The 27188-nt window shown below is 42.5% G+C and overlaps 1 protein-coding gene and 1 pseudogene across 4 annotated transcripts; one reads left to right on the top strand and one right to left on the bottom strand.

The window, feature by feature from the left end:
- Nucleotides 1-1861: 1861 nt before the first annotated feature.
- Nucleotides 1862-18996, top strand: LOC110524138 (regulator of nonsense transcripts 1). Of its 4 annotated transcripts, none has more exons than XM_021603501.2 (24): nucleotides 1862-2281; nucleotides 2934-3073; nucleotides 3224-3313; nucleotides 3408-3575; nucleotides 3948-4128; nucleotides 4406-4567; nucleotides 5592-5676; nucleotides 5915-6013; nucleotides 6587-6695; nucleotides 6953-7112; nucleotides 7384-7502; nucleotides 7714-7878; nucleotides 9037-9151; nucleotides 9349-9492; nucleotides 9644-9857; nucleotides 10307-10424; nucleotides 10556-10712; nucleotides 10979-11121; nucleotides 11498-11672; nucleotides 11928-12009; nucleotides 13515-13676; nucleotides 13952-14178; nucleotides 17333-17455; nucleotides 17588-18996. In XM_021603501.2, the coding sequence occupies exons 1-23, from the start codon at nucleotides 2111-2113 to the stop codon at nucleotides 17450-17452; spliced, it is 3306 nt and encodes a 1101-aa protein (XP_021459176.2). In that variant the 5' UTR covers nucleotides 1862-2110; the 3' UTR covers nucleotides 17453-17455; nucleotides 17588-18996. The 4 variants fall into 4 exon arrangements, with proteins under 4 accessions (XP_021459176.2, XP_021459174.2, XP_021459175.2 ...); XM_021603499.2 differs by having other exon boundaries at nucleotides 6572-6695; XM_021603500.2 differs by having other exon boundaries at nucleotides 5592-5679.
- A 6041-nt stretch (nucleotides 18997-25037) lies between these two features.
- On the bottom strand, nucleotides 25038-26586 carry LOC110522977 (annotated as a pseudogene).
- Between the last annotated feature and the right edge of the window lie 602 nt (nucleotides 26587-27188).

The following is a 27188-nucleotide window of genomic DNA, read 5'->3' as shown; positions in this document are numbered from 1 at the left end:
TTGTTAAAAAAGTTTGAAATATCCAATAAATGTCGTTCCACTTCATGATTGTGTCCCACTTGTTGTTGATTCTTCACAAAAAACTACAGTTTTATATCTTTGTTTGAAGCCTGAAATGTGGCAAAAGGTCGCAAAGTTCAAGGGGGCCGAATACTTTCGCAAGGCACTGTAGATTCATACTGTAAATGTGTACATCCACTGTATATCAATAATATACCCACTGTACATTTGTATATCTGCTCCTTCTCTATGTTCACTTTACCTAGTTGTATATAATGTGTGTAAACTTCGTTGTCTGTATTCGGTCTCTAAATGTTGTCTATCACAAGCAGCCGGCACCATATCACCAAGTACAACTCTGAGTATTTGTAAATGTACATAGTGAATAAAGGTGATTCTGATGGTGCTTTCATAAGGTGTTTTGCTGGATTTATATGTTGTATAGAAATGTTTAATGTACCTGAAAAATGTTCTGTAGAGCAGACTTTTTTTAAATTTAAAGTGAACTGCATATTGTGTTTTCATATCCCCCCCAACGTTATCTAAACTTTTGTTTGTTGTTTTTTTTTGGGGGGGGGGGGGGGGGGGGAACAGCAATTTTAGATAGTTTCTCTTACTTGCAAAAGCCAAATGCTGCTCGTTTACATGGATTTCTTATTGTTTCTTGAGTATTTTTATAAGAAGTTGTAGTTGTGCCTTTTACTACGGTTATTTATATCAGGGAACGGTTTGGTTCTATCTCATATTTTCAAGTCTGTGGGCCCAACTTTGATTGATAGCTGTATGGCGATGTTTGAAGTTCAATGAACTTCATCAGATCAGTATGCTTATCTCAGCCGAGGATTTCATTTGATGAAGTGGGCAGGTAGGCAGCCAGGTGAGAACTGGACCCAGTTCTTGCATTTCTGTAGCACTTTCTTTTTTACTTTATTGAATGAATTGTTTTGGATGTTTCAGCTTTATGAACGTCATTGAGCTAGTTTAGTTTTGTTCTTGTATTTTTGTCATAACACAGTATTTGTTTTCAGTTGTCTCCCATTACGGCTTCTTCCCGTGTTGTATCTATATTTTAAAAGACATGTCATACCTCTCGTGGTACAACCACATAATAACATACAGTACCTGATCCAGATTAATTGTATCTTCTTCCCAGAACAACTGTCATAAGCAATTTCGTTGCCTAAAATATGTTTTGTGTTTACTGGGTATTTGAGTGTTCATGGACTGTATCCATGGAGATTTGTCTTTGTGTTGTTTATGTGTTCCTTCACACTGTCACATACTGGTTATTACATATGTGATTAAATTGTGACTATACTCACAGATGTGAAAGCCTATGTCCCCAAATGCTTGTTGAGGTGACCAATTTCCTTACTCTACTCTTCTGACCTGTGTAATAATGGAAAGGGCTGTAGAATATTCACTAGGTTACTATTTAGAAATAAACTTCCGCCATACATCGATCCCAGTATGCCTAACATCTATACCAACCTATAAATGCTCCTCTGTCTCAATGTGTAGGCCTATTGTTCTTAGATGTGTATCATATTTTATGACATCTAGATGTATATCAAATTCCTCTGTATTTTCCCGTATTTCTATTTAGTGGTTGGTTTTGTAAACAAAAATAAACATTGAAAAAGATGACCCTCATTAACGTTTGAATAAATAAATTAACATAATTTTGGTTTCCCATGTGCCTCGAGAATAACCCACACACAATTGTAATTCTCTTCCAATCATAAGTATATTCATAGTAAACACTTCTAGTTGATAGCTACTGATTTTTTTTTACATGATAAAAAATAGATTTTTGTCACCAATATCAATCAATCCATCAATAATAGTTTAATCCTCCTTCATTTGCATTTCTGTTCTCTATGCACGTTGTGTGGCTAGGAAGTTCGTCACTGTTTGGTGTTGGAGTTCAGGCGCCTCGAGTTGTTTTCGGTTTAATTTCTGGTGCGGTTAGAATTTTGTTTATGTTCAAATCAGACTCGAAGAAGAAGCGGTGATCACAGATATCAGCATTGATAAACATATCACTGAAGATCTTGATCATATTCATCGCAGCATCGGAGTCTGTTTAGTCCGCGCAACTTGTGTCGAGATGAGTGTGGAAGCGTACGGGCCGAGTTCTCAAACGCTCACCTTCCTGGACACTGAAGAAGCGGAGCTACTTGGAGCAGATACCCAGGGCTCGGAGTACGAGTTTACCGATTTTACCCTACCTAGCCAGACACAAACTCAAGGCCACACCCAGAGTCAGCTGGACAATCAGGTTTCTATTCTTCATGTCAACCGTTAACGTTAGCTAGCCAAACACGCTAGCTAACAAGTAACGTTAAGGCGTTAGTTTGCTTGCTCGCCACCACCAACAATGTTGACTGTTTGCTTACGCTATCAACAGTTAGCTAGCCAGCTAATATTATAAAGCGTTGTTAGCCAGTGATCGTACTAGCTAGCTGACTAGCTAACTCGTTTGCTAACTAGTTAGCATTATATGTATCAATCACTTTTTACACGTCACTGGGCTGGCTATATTACAAAGTTAGTTAGTGATAGCTAACAGTGTACGGTAGCTTTAGTTAGCTAACTTAGCTTCTTGTCTAATACCGTATCGCCACCCATTGACTTCCTCCTCTCCAAAATTAAAGGCCAAAAACATGTGCTAAATGTTGGTCATGCTAAAATTGCTAACTAACAACAACAGTACGGATGTGGGTAAAGACGTTCTGCAGCAGTTCCAAGTATTCATCAAGTGGTTTGACTACAAACCAAAAAATTCGTCCACAAATTTAAAGTATGCTTGTGTTGTTTTACCTTTTTTAAAGTTGTATGCGTTCATAGTAGTGGCAAATTAAATATGTTTCTAACGTTACCTAGTGCCATAGCAATAGTTCAGTCTTAATTCAACCATACTCTATCTGTAGGTGAATGGTCCTAATGAAGGGCTTCACAATGGAGGGGTTGATGATGTTGCCAAGGCGAGCCAAATTCTCTCTGAGTTGAACTTTGAGGAGGATGAAGAGGACACCTATTACACTAAAGACCTCCCACTGCATGCCTGCAGGTAGTTTGTAAATAAAGTAAAATAATAACTGTTGTAATATAAACGTATTATAACTCTGTTATTGCTTTCGGTGCTGCTTCACCAGATTATGAGTAAATACGTATGACCGAGAAGTCATAAAAGGGCCTGTTGTTATGTTTCTTTTTTCAGTTACTGTGGCATCCATGATCCTGCGTGTGTGGTGTACTGCAACACAAGCAAGAAGTGGTTCTGCAATGGACGTGGCAATACATCTGGCAGGTATGCATCACGACAGCATCATATCCACACAAAAAAAATGCATTCATAACATGCGTGTGCATGTAAGTTGATCGTCTTCCATGCTCTCGTTCAGCCACATCGTAAACCACTTGGTGAGAGCCAAATGCAAAGAGGTGACTCTGCACAAAGACGGGCCGCTGGGCGAGACGGTGCTGGAGTGCTACAACTGTGGCTGTCGCAACGTCTTCCTCCTGGGCTTCATACCCGCCAAGGCCGACTCTGTGGTGGTGCTGCTGTGCAGGTGTGTATAATGTGCTGAAAAAGAGGGAATGATGGCCAACGCTGTGTGTGTGGTGTGATAGAGAGACTGATTGTGTGTGTGTTATTACCATAGATTTGACAGTATACACACGTGTTGCCATAGAGGCCGTGATGTAAACGTAAGTATCAAATCAACGCTTACACCGTTTACAGCAGGTTGAAAAGGTGCAGCGAAGAACTTGCAATTTAGCATTTCACTGCACCGTTTATACCTGCTATAAACTGTGTATATGACTTATAAACTTGATTTGAGAATATCCTATTATGGCAAGAGATCAGCACAATCTTCTGTCGAACAGACTTTCGATAATGCAAGTGTATGTTGACTATATCCAAATGTTTGTGCTCTTAGGCAGCCATGTGCCAGTCAGAGCAGCCTGAAAGACATAAACTGGGACAGCTCCCAGTGGCAGCCGCTGATCCAGGACCGCTGCTTCCTGTCCTGGCTGGTAAAGATCCCCTCGGAGCAGGAGCAGCTCCGGGCCCGCCAGATTACCGCCCAACAGATCAACAAGCTAGAGGAGCTCTGGAAGGTACTGGGCTGACTCAACCTATCCAGGGCCATGAAGTAGACAATGCACTGTACACGTATTTTAACTTCATAAATAACCATGAAACACCACAGCATCAAACATACTGGGGGGGGGGGGTTCATTCAACAAATCAAGGCCTCTTTTGGGGCAGAAGGGCAACAAAACTAGGCAGGGACAGTCCCTACCAACACCTGTCAGTAGCTGTAGGAGGAATCAGTCAGTGTTACCATATATGGATGTGCATGAAAACTTGAACCTGTGCATCCTCTCGTCTCAGGACAATCCAACAGCCACTCTGGAGGATCTGGAGAAGCCCGGTGTAGACGAGGAGCCTCAACATGTGCTGCTGCGCTACGAGGATGCCTACCAGTACCAGAACATCTTCGGCCCCCTTGTCAAACTGGAGGCCGACTACGACAAAAAGCTTAAAGAGTCCCAGGTATAGCCTCCACATCCCCTTTAGATAGTTAGGTCCCTATAAAAATCTGCGATGTGGAGAACCCGGATGGAGTCACGGAATGCAGACATTAAACAATATTCAAAAATGTATTGAACATATTAGGAAACCGACTAAATGTATTGAACTTTGTAGTCATGCGTTGATTCTGTTTTTACCTTCAACATTCTGAAGAGGCAGTATGGGAATGCCCCTGTCTGTGTGTGCGCGTTTGTCTACCACTTTGTGTGGCTGATAGCGATGATGCTAATGATAACTATCGTCTGGTAGATGGAAAGGCTTCCTCAAAAACCTTTTCAATTAAATATCAATTGCAAAGTAGTCTATGCCTACCTGGCAGAATGATATCATGATTATTTGCATCAATCCAGTGGTGATTTGTAAAGCAAACTCTGCACTCACATGTGTACTACAGAAAAAACAAAGTATCTTGCTGGTGCACACTTGAATTAAGGGTATCTATACCCAAAAATGTAAAATTCTTAGATGCATAAATTCTGATGCAGTTTAAGCGTTGTTGTAGATTTGGAACATCCAATTTAGTAGTTTTTTATATATATTTTTTTTAAGTGTGTTTTAGTGAGCGAAAACCAGAAAAACGGCAGCAAATCTGAAACATGGAAAAACAGAATTCATCAAAAATGAAATCTGATTTTATAGGGCCCAAGATCATCCATAAGCTCCCCTTTAAGGCAACAAAACGTCTGTCACACATGAGTCTACTGTGCAACTGCCTACTACAACATACCCACTCTATTAAATGTTTACATGCAGTACTTTATCTGTCTTGTGTGAGGTAAAATCATAATGGTGGAAACCTTGCTATAACCCGGCCAAATTTGTCAAATCAGTGAACATGTGCAGGGAACGATGCAGTTCAAAGAAAAGGACATTGTACTTGAACATAGCAAGGGGGCTGAGTTTTCTTTTATGTAGCTAATAACAGTATGACGACTAACTTGTCCTATTTATTGTTTCCCTTGTTCTCATCTGGAACTCTTCATAGACCCAAGATAATATAACGGTCAGGTGGGACCTGGGGCTGAATAAAAAGCGGATTGCCTATTTCTCCTTGCCCAAGACGGATTCAGGTGGTAATTCTTTCAATTGACTTTTCTCTGTATACCGGTTGTTCTGCTGTGCATAGAGAACCCTTGCATCCCAAGCATCCCATACCTGCATCCCTGGTGGTGTGTTCGTTTTGTGTCGTGCCGTGTGTGTACGGTATTGTATTCTGTCCGCCTCATTGGAACCATTATTCGTATATTTTGTGATATAGTTTTGAGCAAAGTGTTTCTGATGTGTCTCTGTTTGTGGTGGTTTGTACAGACATGCGGTTGATGCAGGGAGATGAGATTTGTCTGCGCTACAAAGGAGACCTGGCCCCACTTTGGAAAGGCATCGGTCATGTCATCAAAGTCCCAGACAGTATCCTTTAACTAAAAGACCATTTCTGAAGAAAAACTTTAATTCTTCAATGGTTGCTCATCTCTACCCTTCTGACCACCTTTTCAAAGTGGTCCCTTTTTAACAAATAGGATCCACCTCTCCATCTTTATTTTTCCATGGTGGGGGTCATAAAAAAAAGAATGCAGACTAGTTCTTGGTAACCAATGCAAAACGTGAGGTAATCAGTCTAATGATACTAGCCACGTTATTAGGTTGCAATGTTCAAAGGCTTGCAGAAATAAATCATATTTTATCGGGAGATAATTACCTAATTTAAACCAAATTATTAAGGGTTCAATACCCCATAGAACTCCCTTAGGAGAAGTCCACCCATTAGTTAATGCCCCTCTAGTTTGCACCTGGCTAGTGTATCTGATATATGCTAATGTAGGGGAAAATCTACAGTTCTGTAGACCTTGCTTTTCTTCCCTACTATTAGCCCCGTTCAAGTGGGTGGGGGAGGGGATGGGGACACGTCTTTTTCTTTCTAACATTCCACAAGGAGGAAAGGCTATTTTGCTGTACTTATTTCCTTAGCACCCTTTGTGAAAGACTATGGAGATGAGATTGCTATAGAATTGCGCAGCAGTGTCGGAGCACCTGTGGAAACAACCCACGACTACCAGGTGGATTTCGTGTGGAAGTCCACTTCCTTTGACAGGTGTGACAAGCCGATCTGAATATTTAAGCAGTTCTACTTTGGTTGTTGATGCTCTGGTGTTCTTAAATGTGACTTCCAGAGTACTGATGCCTTAGCTTCGGCAGCGTTTCACATGATTTATCCCGAACATAACTCCTGACGTATATTGAAGAATTGAATGAATAAGACATGATATGAAGGTACTAGCTGGTATTATTGCTGTTAATCACGTCACTCTCTATTGCCACCATAACCCATTGGTTTCCACTGGGTTCCAGAATGCAGAGTGCCCTGAAGACCTTTGCTGTGGACGAGACGTCCGTGTCAGGCTACATCTACCACAAACTGCTGGGCCACGAGGTGGAGGATGTCATCATCAAGTGTCAGCTGCCCAAACGCTTCACTGCCCAGGGCCTGCCCGATCTCAACCACTCTCAGGTCTGACCCACACACATACTCTTAACACCTCACTGACCTGACCAAACCTGACTTCCGGAAACTGAACTTGTTTGCATTTTTAACCATTCGTTTTAGTGGATGAATGATCACAGAAAATTAGACATTTCCTCTTATAATGGGGAAACCGTATTATAGTAACGTCGTCTTATAATCACGAAAACTTCATTTGGAGTTAGATGTTAATTCCCCGTACTACCATGTGCTCTTTGCACAGCTTTCATAAATGTTTTGATTTGTGTGTGTAAAATAGGTGTATGCTGTGAAGACTGTGCTGCAAAGACCCCTCAGTCTTATCCAAGGCCCCCCCGGCACTGGGAAAACTGTCACCTCTGCCACCATAGTGTACCAGCTCGCCAGGCAGGGCAACGGGTAAGATGGGTTACACTCACTATGCATATGTGTATTTTTTTAAAGCATTTTTGCGTGCAGTTTACATTCAAGCCGTTAAGCAGAAGCTCTCATCTAGAACGACTTACAGCAAGTGTATCGTACTTAACGAGAATCTGAAGCGACGCACATCAAAAGCATCTCCACGTTGCCCTAGCTTTCTGCGTTCATCTGTTGTGTTTGGTTCCTGCAGACCCGTGCTGGTGTGTGCTCCCAGTAACATCGCGGTGGACCAGCTGACTGAGAAGATCCACATGTCAGGTCTGAAGGTGGTCCGGCTGTGTGCTAAGAGCAGAGAGGCCATCGACTCCCCCGTCTCATTCCTGGCGCTGCACAACCAGATCCGCAACATGGACAGGTGGGGCATGCTGGGAAATTAAGTCTTTGTTAGCACTGTCTGAAATATAATTTTACATGTAGTAGTACTCTCGTAATCACTCATGTTAATGCTTGTAGCAGTGTATTATCCCTGTTTTGAATATCAAAGAATTACGGAAAGGGAAGGATGGATTTTTTTAAGCACTTCCAACAGAACCATTGATATATATATATATATATAATAACTCTAATTCTGTGTGTTTCTAATGGGGGTGTTCCTCTGCTCAGGCTTTACTTACTCATGCCAAATCTTAAAACGCCTGGATAAGTATTTTAATTATCCGCTAACCACATCGTCATAGCAATCTGTAAGTCGATGACACAGTCGATGACGTGGCACGTAAACATTGGTTAATGCATGCAACTTCTGAGCAGGGGAATGCAACCACAGACTTAGTTTTGCATAGCCATACCTCCAAATCGCATTGTTGTCACACCTCATTTGGAGGTCTGGAGAATTTTATATCATCTGAAATGGCTTGATTGGTCTGATGGATTCCAGCGGCTACATTTTATTGGATGTTCAATTTCAAGAACCGTAACTCTCACATGTGACCGGGGCCACACTTGCAGAGAGTTGTTGCGTATGCTAGTTTGCAACATCGCAGAAAATAGAAGAGAACCTGGAGAAAAAGCGGAATTCTGTTTTGGCCGAAATGTGCTCTACACAAATCGAGTCAAAGGCATTACAAATTCTCTGCACCCTACAAAAAAAAGAGAAGTTATGGCGTGTCTACCTACAGGCCGTGGTAATAGTTTAGTGTGGCAGTCTGATTTATTGAAAGTGGAGAAACCGATGGTAATAGTAGTTTCTCATCTGATGTCAATAATCAAGGATCAGGTTTGTGTCCTTAACTCTCAAGGAATCGCCGCCGCATACGCGGTTTGAAATGAGATGGAGAACCGTTGCTCCTACGACACTATTCTAGTGGGCACGTTCAGAGCTCCGCCCAAACAAGGCATTTAATTGGTTTGAGGTGTTGCGAGGCGTCACTGATTCACTCCGGCTTTATACCCCTTTGGAACTAGTTTCTGCCATTAACTTTGCCAGGTTTTCCGATTAGGGAAGCCAGGTTCTCGACAAGGCTACTAATGACTCAACCCACTTTGCCTGCTCTGTGTCTGGTGTGACCCTCAGTATGCCAGAGCTGCAGAAGCTGCAGCAGCTGAAGGATGAGACCGGGGAGCTGTCGTCTGCTGACGAGAAGCGTTACCGGGCCCTGAAGCGCACCGCTGAGCGAGAGCTGCTCACGGTGAGGAGGACTTTTACAACACTTACACCTTTGTCGCCCGATATGTCACAGCAGTATTATGAGAAGAGTATGGCAGGTGCTGTCAAGTAGAATGTTTTTTTTTTTGACCTAGCGAAGATGATATGGGCTCCCCGTTCCTTCAATTTCAAACCAACTGTTAACCTGTTAACCACTGTTCCTCTTCTGTCCCTCGGCAGAATGCGGATGTGATCTGCTGTACCTGTGTGGGGGCAGGAGATCCACGCCTGGCCAAGATGCAGTTCCGCTCCATCTTGATTGATGAGAGCACCCAGGCCACCGAGCCAGAGTGCATGGTGCCTGTGGTCCTGGGTGCCAAGCAGGTACAACCACACACCAATTTATGTTCAAGATAAAGAGCTCAACTAGGTCAATTGTCCGTGACTTACTCAATCCAGACGAAAACAATGTAAAAGCCCATGAGAATATTTGGTTAATTGATTGTCATTTCATCATTAATTCCCCCCTTCACAGCTCATTCTGGTGGGAGACCACTGCCAGCTGGGCCCAGTAGTGATGTGTAAGAAGGCAGCCAAAGCAGGCCTGTCCCAGTCTCTGTTTGAGCGTCTGGTGGTGCTGGGCATCAGGCCCATTCGTCTGCAGGTGCAGTACCGTATGCACCCGGCCCTCAGCTCTTTCCCCTCCAACATCTTCTACGAGGGCTCCCTGCAGAACGGAGTCACCGCTGGTGAGTTAGACGTTTTCACCAGGCTTCTCGGTCATATTATAGCTTTTGAATTGTCATGTGTTAAAAATTAAATGTAAAAAAAATGTTTTCATTTCAAATTAATTCACACTTATTATCAGCAATGTACTGGTGCCTTGCATCTAGAACATGTGACGTTTTTGTAGAAAGTGTGTTTGTTCATCCCTAGAAGATCTAGAAGCAGCAGTGTAGATCTGCTTTGGATTCAAGCGGTGTTTGTGTTCATACACTGAGTATAAAGCATTTACTCTACTGTGGAAGTTTGTTAGGCCATTCTGAAATCGACAGCAACTCAAAGCATATTGCTTTTGGGCACGTATTTGCTGTAGAATAAAATGGCCAATTTTAGGTTTGTTCACAATCTCGCTGAATTATTGAAGACCAATTCCCATACTAACCATGTTGACAAATTCTCTGTTTATCCTGGGAAGCTGACCGCATCAAGAAAGGCTTTGACTTCCAGTGGCCGCAGCCAGACAAGCCCATGTTCTTCTATGTAACTCAAGGCCAGGAGGAAATAGCCAGCTCTGGAACGTCCTACCTGAACAGGTACGGCTAACAGTCCTGTGAAGGTTCATCTCTAAGCATCAACAGAATTGATTGCTATTTTGAAATGCACATAGAGTGCGTCTCTTCATTTAGTTTGAATGGAACCTTTTTAAACACTGTCCTCTCCCCAGAACTGAGGCGGCCAACGTGGAGAAGATCACAACCAGGCTGCTGAAGGCTGGGGCCAAGCCTGACCAGATAGGCATCATCACCCCCTACGAGGGCCAGAGGTCCTACCTGGTGCAGTACATGCAGTTCAGTGGTTCCCTCCATACAAAACTCTACCAGGTACGGCAGTATAGCTGAACTTGCACTTGTCTTGGGAAAAAAACAATTCAATATATTTTTGTTGTCGCAAGTCTTCTCAAGAACATGATTTGTGATATTGATTTGCTTTGTTATTGTTCTGCAGATGGTAGCAGACTTATAAAATCTGAAAATAATATTGCGCTGCTATTTCTGTCGATCCCTGTTGCCATTTGACCAATGCCAAATGCAACAGGTCTCGATGACCAATGTTACAACACGGTTCTATCCTCTTGTCTTGCTATCAGGAGGTTGAGATCGCCAGCGTGGACGCGTTCCAGGGCAGGGAGAAGGACTTTATCATCCTGTCGTGCGTACGAGCCAACGAGCACCAGGGCATCGGCTTCCTCAATGACCCGCGCCGTCTCAACGTGGCCCTCACCAGAGCCAAGTAAGCATCTGGACCATTAGTCTTCATTCTCACCACAGCTTCTCTGGATGGACAGTTTCAAATCTGTATGGACAAAGTCATAGAATTACATATAAAAGACATAGAATGGACAATGGGATCCTAGCAATAGTTACTTCAAAGGATGTCTGTGTTCAAAGTCATGGTAGTTTAGAAGCCTTGATGATGAATCGTGATGAGCCTCAGTGGAACAGTATGGAATGCGTCATCAAAAAATCTATGTGAATCCCTGTCCACATTCATCCTTGACACCGTAGACAAAATGGTGCAGTTTGAGACTGCCTTGTCCTTAGATTTCTCCCACTGTGTGTGTGTGTGTGTGTGTGTGTGTGTGTGTGTGTGTAACGTGTATTTTCAGGTATGGGGTGATCATTGTGGGCAACCCAAAGGCCCTGTCCAAGCAGCCTCTGTGGAACCACCTTCTCAACTACTACAAGGAGCAGAAGGTTCTGGTGGAGGGACCCCTCAACAACCTGAGAGAGAGCCTGATGCAGTTCAGCAGGCCCCGCAAGCTGGTCAATGCCATCAACCCTGTGAGTTATCACACTTGCATGAACACGCATTATATGTTGGATGTGTTGGAGTGTACAGTGGCACATGTTTTCAGTGTGGGTATTGAACCCATGATGAGTCTATTCCCCTCATATCCTTTTTTAAATTAGTACTTAACACTTTTACCTCAGTAACACTTTGGCCAATATGTAATGCCATTTACAGCAATGTTATGACAACAGTACAGCAGTGCCACTGTGTTTTTTGAGGGTATTGAACCCTTGTCTGTGTTCCAGGGAGCCCGGTTCATGAGCACTGCCATGTATGATGCCCGTGAGGCCCTCATCCCTGGGTCTGCCTACGATCGCAGCAGCGCAGGTTAGTGGGAAAGTGTTTAATATACGGCCGTGGCCTCTTTCTCAAAGCTAACGTTCCGGATCACGTTCGGCATGTGTTATTTTACACACATTTGTTTTTCTAACGTATTTGCTGCTCACACTCCTCTCTTCACGTTTTGCTCTTTACTCACCCTCTTCTGAACCATGATGATGTCTCTGACTCCTATTTTTAAACAGCTAAATTAAAAACCCTGCACCTATTTGAACGAACATTCCAAAACATATATATTATTAGGGCTGTCCCCGACAAAATAAATCTATTTGCTGATGTCAATGTTGTGAACCAAGTGCCCCATGGTGGGGTTGTGATATGGGCAGGCATAAGCTACGGACAGCGAACACAATTGTATTTTATTTTTTGGCAATTTGAATGCACAGAGATATCGTGACAAGATCCTGAGTCCCATCGTCGGCCATTCATCCACTGCCGTCACCTCCTGTTTCAGCAGGATAATGCACGGCCCCATGTCGCAAGGATCTCTATGCAATTCCGGGAAGCTGAAAATGTCCCAGTTCTTCCATGGCCTGCATACTCACCAGACATTTCACCCATTTGAGCATGTTTGGGATGCTCTGGATCGACGTGTACGATAGCGAGTTCCAGTTCCCGCCTATATTTTTTGGGGCTCCCTGTGGCGCAGCGGTCTAAGGCACTGCATCTAAGTGCTAGAGGCATCACTACAGACCCTGCTTCGATCCCGGGCTGTATCACAACTGGCTGGGATCGGGAATCCCATAAGGCGCCAAACAATTGGCACAGCGTTGTCCGGTTTTGGTGGGGGTAGGCAGGCATTGTAAAATAAGAATTTGTTCTTAACTGGCTTGCCTAGTTAAATAAAGGCAATTTCACACAGCCAATGAAGAGGAGAGGGACAACATTCCACAGGTCACAATCAACAGCCTAATCAACTCTATGCGAAGGAGATGTGTCGCTCTAAATGGTTGTCACACCAGATACTGACTGGTTTTCTGATCCATGCCCCTACCTGTTTTTTTAAGGTGTCTGTGACCAACATATGTTAACTGACTTGCCTAGTTAAATACATTTTTTAAAACGCAGTAAAATCTTTGAAACTGTTGCATGTTGCATTTTATATTTTTGTTTATTATATTATGTAACTTGTTAAGCACATTTTTACTCCTGAACTTTTTTAGGCTTGTCATAAGAAAAGGGTTGACTCGACATTTCAACTTTTCATTTTTTTATTAATTTTTTTATTTAAAAAAAACTTCCACTTTGGGGTATTGTGTGTAGGCTAGTGATGACAAAATCTAAATCGAATGCATTTTAAATTCCGGCTGTAACACAATGTTTTTGGGGAGAAAGTCAAGGTTGTGAATACTTTCTGAAGGTACTGTAGGCTAATGCCTTGCTAGAACTGTAAGGTGGCACCAGACTTTATTGCATTGCAACAAACGCGTCCTACAGCAACGAGACCGCTCACACACTACTGTGACATGTTTTCTGTGTTTTTCTTTCTACAGGGCGTCCATCCAACATGTATTTCCAAACCCACGATCAGATCGGCATGATTGGGACTGGGCCAGCCCACATGGCGGCCATGAACATGCCTATTCCCTTCAACTTGGTGGTGCCCCCCATGCCTCCGCCAGGCTACCTGGCCCAGGCCAACGGCCCTGCTGCAGGTGAGCAGGAAGCGAAACAACTACTATTCATTAGTTGTTCATATATTGACTGGTGGATATTGTATTTGGCCCTGTGAAGTTGGACATTATCCAAATGACCAGAAGTCTCTGTGTTGCTCACAAGAGTATTCTTCATGTGGTACTGTTGTTGGTGATATTATGTTATGGGGGTTTGGAGATGTCCTCGTACCCCTACTATTTCTCGTCTGTAATGCATGTTCATTTTTCGTGTGTTTGATAAGTGAGCGGGAACATACTCTCTCTGTGCCACCCAGGTTGTGGTGGGGTGCTGAAGGGCAAAGCAGGGCGTGGCGGGCGCCAGAGGACCCGCGGCATGGGGAACCACGGTAGCAGCGGGCAGGCCAACGGGCACAACAGCCAGGCTAGCCAGGATGTATCTTCCCAGCCCTTCTCCCAGGGGCCACTCACCCAGGGCTACATCACCATGAGTCAGCCCTCCCAGATGAGCCAGCCTGGCCTCTCCCAGCCTGAACTTTCCCAGGTAACAAGACCGGCCTAAACTCCACTCTTTACTACCTAATACCAAATCAGAATCTGGCCTTGTACTCCTATGCCCAATCCCAAATCGTACCTTACTCTTTATGTGATTGTGGAGATCTGAGAGGATTAGATGGGTATAAGTAAAAGATTATAACAGCTTCACCTTGCCCATTGGTTAGATGTAATGTTTTTGACATATTGCTTGAACCAAGCAAGAAGTAGAATGGTAATAATAACGTAAGCAATATGGTAATAATGCCACCTCTTATTTGCTGGGTGGAGGTTCATATTGCTGACATCATCTGATACTCTTAGGGAAATGTGTTGGAAGCAATGTCCCCTTTAAGCTGCGTGCGGGTGCGCAGTAGCCTCGAGACTGCTGCGCAGCTCCCCTGGGACTGCGCAGAAGAAATACAGTATTGTCCCACGGAGGGAAGCACGAGATTGAACTTCACTCAACTTTTTAGAGTTTTCCCTGTTAACACTATGTTTCCCTTTACTGTGGCAATTGTGATCGAATCAGCGCCACTTTTAATGCAACATACCAAAACAAAAATAACTATGCAAGACTTAGAATGCAAAACTAACTACACGAGATTTTGTTGTAGCGTGCGGCATTACCAATCAGAGCTGCAGTAGGCCTATATGCAAATAGACCATTGCCATATATGGATCTGTGCCATTTACTTTGAACTGGACTGTTTACAGCATGAGCGGTCGTGAGTAGATTGTTTTGAGATCAAAGCGAGAGCTGCATATAGCCATGTGTGCACATATTGTTCATGTCCTTTGCTAGTTAGTGAGTTGTTAACCCAGTTATAGATCTGTCGTGTCTTTGGCTATGCCGGATTAAGTGATATGACATGCTATTCTATAAAATCCTTTCTCCGTAATTAATATTACCTGATTGAGTTAATCATGTAAATGTAATTAACTAGAAAGTCGGAGCACCAGGAAAGAATATTTATAGAGCTGTTATCTTCCGAATAAACTCTTAAAGACCTAAGATGTAATATTTTACATCATTAGCAGTCAATATTAATCGTCACCTTATTTCAGTCTCATCTGAAAGTTGTATTCTTGGTTATCTTCACGAACCCTGGCTAACAAGTTGAATCAGCAATACAAAATTGGGTTTAATTATTTATTTACTAAATACCTAACTAATCACACAGAATTACATCTACACAGAATGGATCATACATTGATTACAAATTACGTCATAAAGGAAAATGTCCCTAGCAGACGGAACAGATATGACAGCTGGTTACACAAAAGAAAAGGGGGCTGGGTTTGAGTGAAAGAGCGGGAAGACTGAAGAACAAAGGGAGAAGCGATGTCTCTATCGGGCTGTGGCCAGCAACTCTATCGTAAACACAGTATCTTATGCATTCTAAATTACCGCCCATTTGGAAAAGGAAAATGCAATAAATATTTACTCTGAGCTGCACTTTGATAGGTTGGTGGTAGATGGATGACCGTGTTACCCAACAGAGTCCTTTGTCCTTTGAAGAGTGTGTCTGGTGGTGAATGGGAAACGTTGTAGTGTCGTCGTTGGGTGGTAGACTGGATACTCTGTCTGTCCTTTCCTAGCCCACATTTGTTGGTGCTGTTGCTAACTGTACGGCTAGGAGGTATCACTTCTGTAGTGAATAAGAGTTCAAAGTTCATACCATTCGCAACCAAAGCTCACGCCGAGGTTGGCTTCGTTCTGTAGTTATTATCTGAACCATTCTGACATCGGATCGTCATCCTAATGTACCCGGAACAGGAGGTTACATTTTCGTTGAGGCTTTATATATTGGAGTGAGAGTTTTTAAAAATAGTTTTATAGCCCATGTCTCTTTACAGGGGCGGGTCACTGATTTAGCAGAGCTCTAACCTTATGAAAACCCAAATCTCTCATTTGGAAGCTAAAATTACATTTAATCTTTTCACCAATAATGTTATATTCAAACATTTAAATTACACAAGAATTCCATGTGAATTTGATAACTAACTCTTTCCACTGTAGAGTTTGTCATCCTATCATTGACGAGAAGGTCTCAGATGACAACCAAACTGACATCATATGCATTAAGTTCTGGTCGGATTACCAAAATATGGTTCATCCCCCCCCCACCTTCTGTTCCCAGAATCTCTCAAGGTCACATCAGTAGGGTAGAGAAAGGAAAAAGGGGGGGAGAGGGGGGGCATGTTTACTGTCATAAACCTACCCTTCAGCGATTGCTTCCTACAAGAGAGTCAGGAAAAAATAAATATATTTTCTTACCCCCTTTTTCTCCCCAGTTTCATGGTATCCAATTGTTAGTAGTTACTGTATTGTCTCATCACTGAAATTCCAGTACGGACTCGGGAGAGGCGAAGGTTGAGAGCCATGCATCCTCCGAAACACAACCCAACCAAGCGACCTGGTCAGTGTGCACTGCACCCGGCCCGTCACAGGAGTCGCTAGTGCGCGATGAGACAAGGATATATATCCCTGCCAGCCAAACCCTCCCTAACCCGCACGACGCTAGGCCAATTGTGCGCCGCCCGGTCGAGGCCGGCTGTGACAGAGCCTGGGCTCGAACCCAGAGTCTCTGGTGGCACCTTAGACCACTGCGCCACCCGGGAGGCCCGGCAGTGTTGTACTTTGAGGCAGGCTTGAATAAGCTAAGTAGCCAATAAATAGGCAGAGGGTAGCATAATTTGTCTGATTCTCTGTAATAATGGTATGGAAATAATAATGCATTTTATTTTGTAAAGTGGTTTCTTGCATCAAACAACACAACATGCATGTTCTTTTCTAAAGTTTCATGGAATGTAGGCCCACATTGAACACCACCCACTGGCTGCTACTGTAGGCTGAATGATAGAACAGCTATTTCCATGTTGAAATGTTATGGGATGCATTTCCTCCATTGTTTTTGATGGTAGACCACTCTGGTAGGCCTACATTATGATCAAATAGCCACAGTAGCCTACTTGGCCACTGTTAAAACTGACTTAAACCGGGTACAGCCTCAGTGTTCACAGTAAACGCACGTTTCACAACGTTCAAGTTTGTGCTCAGCAGACCTGAAATTTGCTCAGTGCTGAAAAAATGTAGGAAACATTAGTTGGACGAATTATGTTTTGGATGTAATTGGGTGTTTCTCCTTCTGTTTTAACAGGACAGTTATTTAGGTGACGAGTTCAAGTCCCAGATCGACGTGGCTCTGTCGCAGGATTCGACTTACCAGGGTGAACGTGCATATCAACATGGTGGAGTGACTGGACTGTCACAGTACTAGAGTGTAAGATAACTATTCCCATTCCCACGGTACTAGAGTCATCAAGAAGTGTTATTGATTTGACCTCCACTGTACAGACCAATAATTGTGTTGGCGGAAGCCATTTTGAATATCCTTATTGTTTCCTTTTCTCAGGTTGTTGGAAGAGGAGCTAGGCTTGAGCTGAGCTTAGTTCATCAGCATTTTAATCTGGGTAATAATAAAAACAAAAAATGGATACCTGTTTTCCTCTACAACTGAAGCACCACCGTGTGAAATCAACGGGAGAGAGAAACCAACCAATCGCGAGATAGAAAGTGGTAGAAAAAACGGACGGCCAGGAAGAGAGAACGTGTGGGGGTGAGGGACCACTGCCGGCACATGGGAACGAAAGCGAGAGGAAGACGGTGGCCAGTGGTCGAGCTGTCGTGAGGAAGACGAAACGAGGAACAACTCCCTCCCTCCACAACCCTTTTCCCACCTCCCATTCTAACCTCACACCTCTGTCTGAGAGAATGACCAGTTATCCAGAGGACCTTGCTCTTTGATCAGCTAACAGAGAAAGAAAGACAAGTTCTCAAGCAACTTGTTTGGGGGAGCACTTTCCACTAACTCTCGAAAGCGGATAACAAGAAAGTAGAGGGGGGAGGGTGTGGAACACTTCAAGCAGGCAACATAGGAAATCGTCACCTCAATGTTGATCACTTGCGGTGTTGATCTCAACTCTCAGACCTGAATTCTCATCAAATGACCGCAAGAGGAACCGTCTCCAAGAGGAACCGTCTCCAAGAGGAACAGTCTCCAAGAGGAACAGTGGCAGTTCACATCGTCGTTCAACTTTGAGTTGAAAAGTTTTCTCCGCTAAAGTCTGATAATAAAGAACTTTGAATTGAAATGCCTTTGATGGCCTTCGGAACCATTTGGCTTTTTCAACAGGTCTTTTCAGAAACAGGTGGTTAACTAGAAGTCTGGTGGAGTTGAGTGGCATGGGGATATCAGAGGAAGGTTTCTGAAGTGGTGAGCTCTGGATCCAAGAGATCTTTAATCATGAGACTATTTGTTTTTGAAGTACCTTATTGCAGAGCGCAAAAGGCAAAAAAGATTTAATAGAAAAATGACCAGCATTGAAGAATATTGACTCAATATTATTTGAAGTTGTAGCAAAGGCTTTTTTGATATTTTGAAAGGGGGGGGGGGATTACATGAGATGTCACCCGCTGTGATGTTCACCGGATAATATTCTATGTTTTAAATGTTTTTATGCTTCGATTGGCAGCGGCTTTGAATGAATGCTTTACTTGGGGGAATTCCTTGTGGATGTAAGATCCATCTGCATGAACACTGAGCTATTAATGGAAACTGATTTCCACTATAGTCTACACACTTTTGTGTTACTATTGAAGTTGCAGGTGGCTAGGTGTGAAATACGCTACATGGACGAAAGTATGTGGACACATCTTCAAATGAGTGGATTCAGATATTTCAGATACACCCGTTGCTGACAGGTGTATACAGTCGCACACAGCCATGAAATCTCCATAGACAAACATTGGCAGTAGAATGGCCCGTACTGAAGAGCTCAGTGACTTTCAAAATGGCAACGTCATAGGATGTCACTTTTCCAACAAGTCGGTTTCTGCCCTGCTAGAGCTGTCCGGGTCAACTTTAAGTGCTGGTATTGTGAAGTGGAAATCTCTAGGAGCAACAATGGCTCACCCGCGATGTGGTAGGCCACACAAGCTCACAGAATGGGACCGTAGCACGTAATAATCGTCTGTCCTCAGTTGCAACACTCACTATCGAGTTTCAAACTACTTCTGGAAGCAACTTCAACACAATAACTGTTCATCGGGAGCTTCATGAAATGGCTTTCCTTGGCCGAGTAGCTACACACAAGCCGAAGATCACCATGCGCAATGTTAAGCGTCGGTTGGAGTGGTGTAAAGCTCGCCACCATTGGACTCTGGAGCAGTGGAAATGCGTTTTCTGCAGTGATAAATCACGCTTCATCATCTGGCAGTCGGACGGATTAATCTGGGTTTGGTGGATGCCAGGAGAACACTACCTGCCCGAATGAATAGTGCCAACTGTAAAGTTTGGTGAAGGAGGAATAATTGTCTGGAGCTATTTTTCATGGTTCGTGCTAGGCCCCTTAGTTCCAATGAACGGAAATATTAACGCCACAGCATACAATGACATTCTAGACGATTCTGTGCTTCCAACTTTGTGGCAAAAGTTTTGGGAAAGATCTTTCCTGTTTCAGCCTGCCAATGCCCCCGTGCACAAAGTGAGGTCCATACAGAAATGGTTTGTCTTTTGGGATGAATTAGAACGCCAACTGCGAGCGAGGCCTAGTTGCCCGACCTCACTAATGCTCTTGTGGCTGAATGGAAGCAAGGCCCCGCAGCAATGTTCCAACATCTAGTGCTGTTATAGCAGCAAAGAGGGGGCCGACTCCATATTATTGCCCATGATTTTGGAATGAGATGTTCGATGTGCAGGTGTCCACATACTTTTGGTCATGTAGTGTAACAGTTAAGGAAAAGACTAGGATGGTGGCTGGAAGAAGGATAAGGCTTGAAGATGCATCCCCCGAATCTGGTTATTTAGTATGGAGAGTCAATTGGCGTTCAAATTTGAATGTGACTCTTCCCCTGTGAAATGCAGTCGTGTGTACAGAATGTTAGCTACATGACTAGAATTAAGTTGTCAAATCCAAAGTATTTGAAACAATTTCACACCAGTTACACAAAATCAGTAAAATTACCACTGGTACTGATTTTCATACAAGGTGACCGTGATTTATCACATTAAAAATAATGAATGCATCCGAATCAGTACCCTTAACTTCCTTTTGGTTATTTGCAGGTATAAAGAAGCACAAACATGAATGCAGATGAAAGCAACCTAAGCCAGCATATACCAACTTCATAGAAAGAATCGCTGAATGTGACCAGTATGTTGTGACATTGAAACCCACAGAGTCGTTACTTGAACCTGAGTCAAAGTGTTTCTGAATGGTTACTGAATGTACGAACTGGTTTAAGCCACCTTCCTTCTCTTAGGAGTTTCCACTAAACCAGGTTGGTAGAATGGCCTTCCTTTTGTAACTTCTATTTAATGAGTGTTTTACATTTTTGGCTTCCCTATAGTTCACCCATCTGTTTGCTCCAAATTCCTATGGCTCCCAAACCCTCCATTCTTACCCCTCTGTGAATTGTAATTTCCCCCCAGTATTTTCTTTTTTGCATGATTTGCCTGCCAGGGGTGAGGTTGTGAACAGCAAAATGAGACTTAAACCACACTATACTGTTTAATTTGTTATCTGATGACAAAGGGTGATTAAATAATGTTTAAAAAAAATAATAATTTTAAATCAATCATTTAAATAAACTGTCCATGGGACTGTTTTATATTGAGGAATCCTTTTCTATTTGAGGAGTCCTCTATCAGTTTTTAGGAATGTCATTTGGATGCTTCGAGCACCAAATTGAGAATGTATTCATTTTAGCTCACCGCCTGCATTGTCCTCTGCTGTCCATTCATTTTTATTTTTCTTTGTCGTCACCTGACTTTGAATATGTCAATCCAAAACACATTGTATGACAATCTTGCTGTCAAATAGCTAGTCGTGGTTGAAGAAATGCTTACAAATGGTCTTTTTTGATCAACATTATGCATTTTTCCATGTTGATTATGTTACTTGTATTTCACATCAAGAATTCCAGCAGGGAATATAGCATTGCTCCTTATACTTTTTACTAGGATGGTGACATTATACTTATGTTGAAATGAAATACAGCAATCCTGCTATCAAAGTTTGTCATCTGTTACATGGCCAGCACGGCTAACTAGAAATGTATTAAAAGTATATTACCAAACTATACTGCAGGAATCAATGGATAAGAACAAACATTTTTTTACGGTAATGGTAAAATGGTAATATGGTAATGTATGCCTTCCTTCTTCCCAGCTTTTGGATTCTCACTATGGAAAAACTGCACTGGATTTGCAGGAATTAGTAGTTTAGTTGCAGTGAAGATTAATCTAGACATTTTGCCTGATGATTCCTCTCTTGTGAAACAGAAGCAAAGGTTGCTTATATGTCAAAGGGTTTGAGGATTGAGAAAGTGATTTTGCCATTTATTTGGCATTTACAGATTATGAAACATGTTGCACCTGAACTCGGCGCAATAATGGGCAACTGGTCTTGTTATACAGTTGAAGTCGGAAGTTTACATGCACTTAGGTTGGAGTCATTAAAACCAGTTTTTCAACCACTCCACAAATGTCTTGTTAACAATAGTTTGGGCAAGTCGGTTAGGACATCTACTTTGTGCATGACACAACAATTGTTTACACAGATTATTTCACTTATAATTCACTGTATCTCAATTCCAGTGGGTCAGAAGTTTACATACACTAAATTGACTGTGCCTTTTAAACAGCTTGGAAAATTCCAGAAAATGGTGTCATGGCTTTAGAAGCTTCTCATAGGCTAATTTACATAATTTGAGTCAATTGGAGGTGTACCTGTGGCTGTATTTCAAGGCCTACCTTCAAACTCAGTGCCTCTTTGCTTGACATCATGGGAAAATCAAAAGGAATCAGCCAATACCCCAGAAAACAAATTGTAGACCACAAGTCTGGTTCATCTTTGGGCGCAATTTCCAAATGCCTGAAGGTACCACGTTCATCTGTACAAACAATAGTACGTAAGTCTAAACACTATGGGACCACGCAGCCGTCATACCGCTCAGGAAGGAGAGTGTCTCCTAGAGATGAACGTACTTTGGTGCGAAAAGTGCAAATCAATCCCAGAACAACAGCAAAGGACCTTGTGAAGATGCTGGAGGAAACGGGTACAAAGGTATCTATAACCACAGTAAAACAAGTCCTATATCGACAAAACCTAAAAGGCCGCTCCGCAAGCAAGAACTGTTTGGCCATAATGACCATTGTTATGTTTGGAGGAAAAAGGGGGAGGCTCGCAAGCCGAAGACCACCATCCCATCCATGAAGCACGGGGGTGGCAGCATCATGTTGTGGTGGTGCTTTGCTACAGGAGGGGCTGGTGCACTTCACAAAATAGATGGCATCATGAGAAAAGAAAATGATGTGGATATATTGAAGCAACATCTCAAGACATCAGTCAGGAAGTCACAAATGGGTCTTCCAAATGGACAATAACTCCAAGCATACTTCCAAAGTTGTGGCAAAATGACTTAAGGACAACAAAGTAAATGTATTGGAGCTGCCATCACAAAGCCCTGGCCTCAATCCCATAGAAACTTTGTGGGCATAACTGAAAAAGCAAGGAGGCCTACAAACCTGACTCAGTTACACCAGCTCTGTCAGGAGGAATGGGCCAAAATTCACCCAACTTATTGTGAGAAGCTTGTGGATGGCTACCCGAAACGTTTGACCCAAGTTACAGTGCCTTGCGAAAGTATTCGGCCCCCTTGAACTTTGCGACCTTTTGCCACATTTCAGGCTTCAAACACAAAGATATATAAAACTGTATTTGTTTGTGAAGAATCAACAACAAGTGGGACACAATCATGAAGTGGAACGACATTTATTGGATATTTCAAACTTTTTTAACAAATCAAAAATGGAAAAATTGGGCGTGCAAAATTATTCAGCCCCTTTACTTTCAGTGCAGCAAACTCTCTCCAGAAGTTCAGTGAGGATCTCTGAATGATCCAATGTTGACCTAAATGACTAATGATGATAAATACAATCCACCTGTGTGTAATCAAGTCTCCGTATAAATGCACCTGCACTGTGATAGTCTCAGAGGTCCGTTAAAAGTGCAGAGAGCATCATGAAGAACAAGGAACACACCAGGCAGGTCCGAGATACTGTTGTGAAGAAGTTTAAAGCCGGATTTGGATACAAAAAGATTTCCCAAGCTTTAAACATCCCAAGGAGCACTGTGCAAGCGATAATATTGAAATGGAAGGAGTATCAGACCACTGCAAATCTACCAAGACCTGGCCGTCCCTCTAAACTTTCAGCTCATACAAGGAGAAGACTGATCAGAGATGCAGCCAAGAGGCCCATGATCACTCTGGATGAACTGCAGAGATCTACAGCTGAGGTGACTCTGTCCATAGGACAACAATCAGTCGTATATTGCACAAATCTGGCCTTTATGGAAGAGTGGCAAGAAGAAAGCCATTTCTTAAAGATATCCATAAAAAGTGTAATTTAAAGTTTGCCACAAGCCACCTGGGAGACACACCAAACATGTGGAAGAAGGTGCTCTGGTCAGATGAAACCAAAATTGAACTTTTTGGCAACAATGCAAAACTTTATGTTTGGCGTAAAAGCAACACAGCTGAACACACCATCCCCACTGTCAAACATGGTGGTGGCAGCATCATGGTTTGGGCCTGCTTTTCTTCAGCAGGGACAGGGAAGATGGTTAAAATTGATGGGAAGATGGATGGAGCCAAATACAGGACCATTCTGGAAGAAAACCTGATGGAGTCTGCAAAAGACCTGAGACTGGGACGGAGATTTGTCTTCCAACAAGACAATGATACAAAACATAAAGCAAAATCTACAATGGAATGGTTCAAAAATAAACATATCCAGGTGTTAGAATGGCCAAGTCAAAGTCCAGACCTGAATCCAATCGAGAATCTGTGGAAAGAACTGAAAACTGCTGTTCACAAATGCTCTCCATCCAACCTCATTGAGCTTGAGCTGTTTCGCAAGGAGGAATGGGAAAAATGTTCAGTCTCTCGATGTGCAAAACTGATAGAGACATACCCCAAGCGACTTACAGCTGTAATCGCAGAAAAAGGTGGCGCTACAAAGTATTAACTTAAGGGGGCTGAATAATTTTGCACGCCCAATTTTTCAGTTTTTGATTTGTTAAAAAAGTTTGAAATATCCAATAAATGTTGTTCCCCTTCATGATTGTGTCCCACTTGTTTTTCATTCTTCACAAAAAAATACAGTTTTATATCTTTATGTTTGAAGCCTGAAATGTGGCAAAAGGTCGCAAAGTTCAAGGGGGCCGAATACTTTCGCAAGGCACTGTAAATGCTACCAAATACTAATTGAGTGTATGTAAACTTCTGACCCACTGGGAATGTGATGAAAGAAATAAAAGCTGAAATAAATCATTATCTCTACTATTATTCTGATATTTCACATTCTTAAAATAAAGTGGTGATCCTAACTGACCTAAGACCGAGCATTTTTACTAGGATTAAATGTCAGGAATTGTGAAAAACAGAGTTAAAATGTATTTGGCTAAGGTGTATGTACAGTATATACACAATTTGTAATGTACAGTGTTGCATTATATGGACTTTTCTGCCTTTTTGAGTTTTTGCTTCATCAGTTTATTTTTCTGAATCCCATGTTGCGTCTTCTGAATGGTTTCATGCGCCTTCTCCCTGAACAACTTCTTCTCACCCCTTATCTTATCCAGTTCAGCCTTTCTTTCCAGGATCCTCTGACAGGATAGTAGTTGGAATGTCGGGAAAAATCGGCTAGAACCCTTATGACAGCAAAAAATGTAAGTCTGTCCATGGTGTTTTGGCTCATGGTGAGTGTGTATACTTACTTTCCCCTCCAATCATATTCTCTAGTTGGTCTCCTTTTTCGAGTGAACATCTGCTGACTCAGGTTTCTGCAACACGAAAGGAATGGTGAGAAGTCACAGCTGTAATATGAGCTCATGTTATCCAACAGCCACATGTTCACGAGGGGAAATGTCTATATAAACAGAATGTGTTCATACAATTTCACACTAGCGTCTGGCCACGTTGATTTGAGTCAGGGTTTTCAACAGGATACTCCTTCAGTTTGGTCTCTGGACAAATGAGAAAGCAAAACAAATAATCTAGCTTTCCGCCCCAAGATCATATCCTAAGTGGTGATATTGCGCTAATGCGAATGTCTGAATTGGAAAGGGTAGCAAGCAATACTAAATCAACTATGTGCAATCTATACTTTTCCTTGTAGGAAATGTAGACTTAACTGATCTTCCCCTCGATGGAATAAACCAAGTGGATGTCATACTGTGTCACCAGTATGATCGAGACACCATGCCTTTCTGTAGACATATCAGAGAAAAGTGGATTGTGTTTTAAGTCTACAGTAACGGCCTGTGTGATAACAGACAGATACCGGAGGAATGTTACCTGCTCTGGCAGTTCGGCCGACTCTTGTGAATGTAGATCTTGGGCAGACCTGGCATGTTGTGGTTGATGACAACCTGGACTGTTGGGATATCCAGGCCCTACATAATGAGATTCACAATGGTTTAACCTTTCCATATATTGAGAAATGTTTTTTTTGGTCTGATTATACACACTACCGTTGAACACTGAGCTTTCTTATCTGGAAGCTACATCAGTTGCAATCGGGATTTTGAAGGCACTGAACTTGAACTTTGCGAGGTTGGCAAAATGTTGTTTCTGTGAAAAAGGTAACTTAGTGTCTTAATTCTGTGTACATTGTCCAAATTAACGTTACTTATTATGACGCGTGTTAAATGTGATTTTAACCTGTCCTGTAACCCATTAATGAATACAAAGCTACAGTCTGAGCTCGGGTTGTTTACCCGTGTCATCATTGAATGCAAGGAGAGTTGAATTTCTGCCGGATCATTGTGAGGATTTGGCAATTCCTGTAGGAAGAATGCAATGCATTAAGGATTCAATGTCTAACCATCATTCTATATTGATGTGTCTGAAGGCCATGATACAGCAGCATGTTCTATTGGTTCTATTATAATCCACATAGTCATTGTTCTAGGTTCTTCAGTCATCTCCGAGTGAAGGAGTCCTTACTTGCAGGTCTTGGTGAAGATCATGATGGACCAGTCGTCATGCTCGTCTTAACTTCTGGATCAGATGCACCAGGTAGGCATCTTTCTCTGGCGTCAGGGTGTACCTTTTGATCCAACTCCTCTGCTGTGCGGACCCTATGAGAAAAATATTTCCAATTTAAGTATGTTGCACCAAGACAAACGTTCTGTTTTGAACGGCTTGTCACGTTTGGATCTTCTTGATGCTGAATGTGTTGGAGATCCGAATGTGGTCTTCCTGGAGTGGCTACAACGACGTGGGGCTTCATGGAGAGTTCCAAGGTCTATGTTATCATATGTGTATGGAACATCACCTGAACATTATGCTGGACAAATTAATAACAATGCAATAAGAGGCAATGTCATTGGTAATCGAGATTACTCATTCCACCAACAATGATGCGGTCCCGCAAGCCCATTGGTTTTCCCAGGACTCTGAACTGTTTGGCAATCTGGTAGGCCAATTCCCTGCAAAGGACACAAGTTTAAACATTACACAACATTGACCATTATATTACATTGTTGTTTTCCAGACGATATGCCTTTTAAATGACATTTTGGTCAATTACTGCTCTAGAATTTATACTTAAATTATCCGAAGATGCCCAACATGGTAGGTGTGAGCACCAAACAAAATATGCCATATGGGTCATCAGATAATTTCTGATTTGGTTTACATTGTTGAATCAACCAATCTGACAGCCCGAGAGAGGAGAAATCCAACATTTTACAAAGTTCCAGATGACAATTATATAGAATATACTTTATTTTGTGTTCAGAATTATCATCTGAACTGACAGAAAATCATACTCTTGGTATCGTAAAATTGGCGCATTTTGTTGATGTCACTATACTTCTTCAATGGATGACAGGATTGGTCATTGGATACGCTCGAATTCGCCCATTCATTCTAGCCTGACCACG

Source organism: Oncorhynchus mykiss, chromosome 5 (assembly GCF_013265735.2).
Source record: "Oncorhynchus mykiss isolate Arlee chromosome 5, USDA_OmykA_1.1, whole genome shotgun sequence".
Classification (NCBI taxonomy): domain Eukaryota; kingdom Metazoa; phylum Chordata; class Actinopteri; order Salmoniformes; family Salmonidae; genus Oncorhynchus; species Oncorhynchus mykiss.
The sequence above is the reverse complement of the archived record's forward strand: the minus strand, read 5'-3'. Positions and strand labels throughout refer to the sequence as shown.

Bases quoted from the DNA above. Each gene is read 5' to 3' on its own strand.
- LOC110524138 (XM_021603498.2), top strand. From the start codon at position 2,111: ATGAGTGTGGAAGCGTACGGGCCGAGTTCTCAAACGCTCACCTTCCTG. The intron at 2,282-2,933 runs GTTTCTATTCTT...CTCTATCTGTAG, and splicing joins AGAGTCAGCTGGACAATCAG to GTGAATGGTCCTAATGAAGG. The intron at 11,122-11,497 runs GTAAGCATCTGG...GTGTATTTTCAG, and splicing joins GTGGCCCTCACCAGAGCCAA to GTATGGGGTGATCATTGTGG.